General features: G+C 41.1%; 1 protein-coding gene across 1 annotated transcript; it reads right to left on the bottom strand.

Moving 5' to 3' along the window:
* Window positions 1–2853: 2853 nt before the first annotated feature.
* Window positions 2854–5609, bottom strand: PNRC2 (proline-rich nuclear receptor coactivator 2). The gene is made up of 3 exons (XM_010284740.1): window positions 5545–5609; window positions 4030–4234; window positions 2854–3294 (listed from the first exon to the last, which is right to left on the bottom strand). Exon 3 carries the CDS (start codon window positions 3274–3276, stop codon window positions 2854–2856), a length of 423 nt encoding a protein of 140 aa, XP_010283042.1. The 5' UTR covers window positions 3277–3294; window positions 4030–4234; window positions 5545–5609.
* Between the last annotated feature and the right edge of the window lie 4 nt (window positions 5610–5613).

Below are 5613 nucleotides of genomic sequence, written 5' to 3'. Positions count from 1 at the left end.
GAAAGAGTGCTTTTTTTTTTCTCACTGTTTAGTCTGAGGTAACAGCTTGAAATATGTTCAGAGAAGGGCAATTGGATTGATCTACATCGCAGCACTGCTACTTGATTTTTTTGGCAGGCATGTTGCAGATTAACACTTTGAAGTACAAAGGGATAAATTTACACATTTTTAGGACATAATCACCCATTAATAATTGCTGGTTTTCTCCATTTATCTTGTAATTGCTTAAAAAGTCTGTAGTCCATTGCTATAATATTTGTCTAAAGATGCTCTTACTGATGAGACTATTCTAGGAAGGGAAGACTATGTACCCTGTAGTGTGTTTGATCAAAAGATGCTAATGTTTTATTCATACACATCCTTTCTTCTTGAGTTTTGTGTTCCATCTGTGCAAATAACCCTGTGAATTGGGAATAAAATGTACAAGTTTTGACTATAACGTGAGAGCACCTTCTGACTTAATTAATACAGCTGTAGTCTGTTGGAGATGGGTCACCAACCACTGAAATACCCAAGGAAGTTCCCTTTAGCCCAGAGTGCTGAGCCAGCCACCTGTCCTCAGATGTAGCAGAGATCCTGGTCACAACTGTACTTGGCTAAGCTTAAGCTGCATCTACTCAGCCTAGCTTGTTCTCACTTCCAAGTCTGGCTTTCCTGGGCAGAGCCCAACAGCCCCTGAGCAGGCTTTGTGAGTAACAATTGGTGTTAATTTTCAAGCCCTGTGTTCACAAATTGCTGGCAAGGCACAAATGAGAGGGCTGTAGGTCAGGAAACCTCCTCAGTTGTGATTTCCAGCTTGTTCTGACACTCAGCCTAAAGTGAGACACACAGAACACGCGCCTGGGGTTTGCAGGGTGCTGATTCTTACTGGGTAAAGGTAATTGTAAGGATATGAAAGCAGGCATTTAAATACATTAATCGGTATTCTGAAGTGTCAGAGCTTTTTCCCGACTTCCCTGAGCTGCCAAAGTGGTGTAATCCTACTTTTCCCATTACCATCTTAAAATAAATAGATGCTTTTAGGGGGGTAAAAAGTTTGTTTTATTTGAGTTTTTGTTGTTTCCAATTGGTACATACAACATTAGTAATTGACAATTTGAAGTTGAGGACACACAATTGTAACTGGGATACAGCTCCTTCACTGGTGAAGGTCCAGGTCACAAAGATACTAGGTTTAGAAACTGCCAATCTTACTTGGAGCAATAAATTTGTAAACATTAATTCCATCAGCTGCCAATGCATTTTGAACATACAGAAAGACATCATCTCAGAGAACATTTCGCAATCTGCAAAACTTCCCTTCAAGTTAAAGCACTTTTTAAATTACTGCATTTTGAAACAGAAACCTTGGATCCTGTTATCACAGTTCAGTTGTTTCTATTACAGGATCAGCAGATTGTGTGACAGCACTGAAAGCTGCATGTTGGCACCTGCCCTGTCCCTGGTCCAAGGTTGAGATATTTGAGCAAATACTGGGACAAGATCATGTTGTAGCATTGATGCATTTTAGAAACTGCAAACTCTTACATTTCAGTTGTATCGATTACCCAAACTCAGCCATTTGCATTTCTTGTGAAACAGTTGATTTTGAACACCTTAGTGTTTTTTTATTATTTAACACACACCTCTCCAATACATTCAAACATGAGTATCTTAAATTGAGCAGCTTTTTTTTTTTCATTTTTTGATTTTATTAAAAAATTCTAAATAAGCCTTTTTTGCACCGAGTTTAAAAACGAGCTCACAACCAAGTGAAATGTGCATATTTACTGCATGTTAAGTGCAAGGGCACAGCCACAATTGTAGGTTGTTTTTTTTTTTTTAAACAAAATATTTTTTTAATCAGGCCATGTACTCAGCATGGTCATCTTACATTCAGCAGTTTTGTACTAAAAATACTTCTGTGCAGGAAAGCCCAGCATAAATTTACATATGCTACAAAGTTTTACATTTATTTACATGGCTCTGTCTTCCCTATGGAAACATTTTAATACCTGCCACAAGTTACTGTAACTTAAAACAATTACTACTAGGTAACCAATTTAAGACCAGTCTAAGTAACTACTCCACCTTTTTTTAAAAACTGGTACAAAAATGTATTTTAGAACTCATCAGTGCAATTGGAATACAAAGGATTTTAAGTATCTTGGCAGTCATCGGGCACAGTCTGACTCGTTGAGATTCCAGTGAAGTACTGCTAGAGCTGAAGAGACACAATTACAGATTTGCCCGATGTGTTCTTCCATCCTTTCAAGAACATGCACCACTATGTTTCTTAGATCTCAGTTTTAGTCACAGGCCTGAAATGCTCATTCACCAATTCAAGAGTGCCAAATAAAGCCCACAGGTATCACCAAGAGAATAACCTGTGTTTTACCTAGTGCTTAGGTGGAGGTCTGCTCTGCTCAAAACCTCTGCAGAGCAGATGTCTATTTAACTAGCAAATTTTACGCAAGTTTGAAAAGCAGCAAAGTACCCAATTAAAGCTTTCAGTGCATTTTTTTTTCCAGTTGATGCTGCATTAAGTTAGGTAAAAGCTGGTTTTCTAACACAATGCCAATTTTGGGAGACAGTCCCATTTACTCTTACAATAAATGGTGACTGTTGCAGGATTTGATTAGATTGATTATAGAGAAAACACTTATTTCACAGTGAAGTGAACACAGCACACAGCTTTTGAGGTAAAACATTAGGGGAATGTAAACTTCCACCCCTCTCCTCTTCCAAGTGACTAACTATATGCAGCAAGAACATCTAGTTCTGTACACCTATGCAGCTGGAGTTAGGAATAAAAATTCTCAAATTTGAAACCCTGTAAGTTTAAATAACTTTCAAAATATTAAAATTTACATCTCAAGCCTGGACCTTAAGTAATGTTTTAAGCTGAAATGTCATTATTTCTTTATCAGAAGGTTTAAAAGAAACAGGTACCCAGTGGCTTGGTGGCTTAGGAAGAACACTTGGTGAGGGTGGCTCACTAAATTTTGCTCCAGCATAGTTCTGATTGGTTTGAGGTGTAAAAAACAGGTTGCGATTCGATAAAGTAGGACTCCAATTTTGATTACTGGGGAAATGAACATTGTTCTTTCCCCCTTTCTGCATGGCCTGCCATGCACCAGATGATGAGTTGCATCCATGTCCTCTTTCCTTCTTCATATAGGTCTTCATCTGCGAATTCTGGTCTTTATTCTTCTGCCTGCTTTTAAGTTGTTGATGGTTCTTGGTGGTATTTCTAGATTGGGGAACTGGAATGTTGAACCTTTCTCCACCACCCATCTTCAACTTAAATGTCACCTGTAAAAACAGGAGGAAAAAGTCAGTGGAGTTTGCATTACTACCTTAAAAAAAAAAAAAAAAACACAGAAAATACTTCAGAGAATTTTAAAATTTAAGCAAGGGGACTGAAATCAATCTGACCAGAACTTTTATCAATTAGTGTTTTCTCTCCTTTACTGGATGCCCCTTCAGTAATACCTAAGAACTTAGCTGACACAATCATGAGAACTGAATTACAACGCAGTAAGCTCCGAGGGGGAGATTACTGACTCTATAATGGCTTAACAATTCTACTGCTGATGGCTGACCAGCACATCATCTACCAATCCATCCTGCAGGAACTGTACCCCAATCCCCTTATCAACAGTCACAGCTTTGTCTGCCTAATTATGAAGACAATGGTCCTCCAGGCAGCCTGGCTACTAAATACACTACTACTATTCTCCTCAGCAAAAGGTGTTACTTGAAGAACATGAAAGACATTTTGCTTGCAAAACACATTGCCAAACTTCAGGTGTTAATATTTAATCCTGAAAACATTTAAACCAAGCTTGTTATACCAAAAGATCTGGGCGAAGTTTGCATTGATAAAGCCACTCTCCAGTCTTTCCGGTAAGTTCAAGAATTACTCTGATAAACCTATCAGAGTAAATAGGTTTTACCTATTTAAAGGTAAAGCAAACCGAAAACAGCCTCAAATAACTCAAATTCCAAAGCAGAGAGCCAGAGCTATTCCCTTTCCACCCCACTTACCTTTCAGTTGTCTTCTCAGATTCCACACTCTCCAACGCTTGCCCCCTTTCTTGCTTCCAAGCCTGAAAGAGCAGGTGCTGCCTTTTGCTGGACTCCTTCCTTTGGCTAGGAATAGAAGTTTTCATGGGCTGATCTGCTGTATTCAGCCAGGTAGCCGAGCCCAACATCGGATTCTCGGCACAGAAGCTCCAAGGGAGAAGTCCCACTGCATAAATGAGAAAAGAAGTTTGAACTCAGATTAAGGAAACAATTGTTTCCCTTTAAAAGTAAAAAAAAAGAAAGTATCAAAATAAGCTGAAATAATTCAGAGAATTCATAAAGTCTCGTTTAGTTGTCAAAGATGGCACTGCTTCAAACGTAAAGGAAAAAGAACAACAAAAACACACGGCAGTATTTATCTTACCCTATTATATAAACTTCACCATCATACTCAGCATTTCAAAGAACAGCATTTTCATCGTGCTGTGTATATATATTAATACTATTTTAATGAAGGCAAGGCAAGACTTTTTTTTTAATATAGAACAAAAGTCAAATACAAATGGAAAATACTTTGGGACAAACTCTTGGGCGACTAGCGCTTCAACGCATCACTCTTTAAGCACAAAGAAGTGCCCTTGGGAACTCCCCGCCTAACTCTGGGACCAGGGCAGGAAAGCACCGCCCAGAGTTACTGCGCACTGACCCCAAGTGTCCCAGCATTTCCCATGAAACCAATCGCACCCCTAAACCTTCCGCCAGCCATTACGACAGAGCACCATTTCTAGTCTGTCAGCTGTTTTTTTTCCACCTTCGTTAGCAAAGTAACTCCTTGATTAGATTGATTATAGAGAAAACACTTATTTCACAGTGAAGTGAACACAGCACACACTCTTATAGTAATTTTTTGTTTAGCCCTTGGCTCTTCCTCTTTTCTAAACCTATTCACCTCCCCCCAATCGATGTGTCACTCAAGGGTCATCAGCACCCCCCGTTAGTCTCTTCCTAAGAAGCTCCAGGAAGAGCCGCCCGTCTTCATTTCCAGCTTTCGCCTTGTGATCAAAAGCAAGGGCCATGGTAACGTCATTAGCACAAACCAAGCTGCTGTTTGCTCTCGCCGGAGCGGCCCTCACAGGCTCGGCGCTTGCCAGAGCTCCATCTGTTCGTCTCCAAACTGGTCATCAGCACCCCCCGTTAGTCTCTTCCTAAGAAGCTCCAGGAAGAGCCGCCCGTCTTCATTTCCAGCTTTCGCCTTGTGATCAAAAGCAAGGGCCATGGTAACGTCATTAGCACAAACCAAGCTGCTGTTTGCTCTCGCCGGAGCGGCCCTCACAGGCTCGGCGCTTGCCAGAGCTCCATCTGTTCGTCTCCAAACTTTCTCCCTTCTTTTCTTACCTACCCCCCCGGTCCCTTGTCCCGCCTGACCCCGTGAGGAGCCGGGAATCCCCGTCCCCACTTCCCCAACAATAGAGCAGCCCAGCGAGCACAACATGGCGGCGGCAGCGCCCGACCCTTCCCACACCGCTCCTCCCTTACCGACTTCTGTCCGTCTCGTTCGCCCACAAGCACAGACACACACAGAGGCCTTTAGGAACCGACCCGGCT

This window comes from Phaethon lepturus, unplaced genomic scaffold (assembly GCF_000687285.1).
Source record: "Phaethon lepturus isolate BGI_N335 unplaced genomic scaffold, ASM68728v1 scaffold47123, whole genome shotgun sequence".
NCBI classification, from domain to species: domain Eukaryota; kingdom Metazoa; phylum Chordata; class Aves; order Phaethontiformes; family Phaethontidae; genus Phaethon; species Phaethon lepturus.
This window is presented reverse-complemented; position numbering and strand designations above follow the sequence as displayed.

Coding starts and splice junctions, on each gene's coding strand:
- PNRC2 (XM_010284740.1), bottom strand. CDS start 3,276: ATGGGTGGTGGAGAAAGGTTCAACATTCCAGTTCCCCAATCTAGAAAT.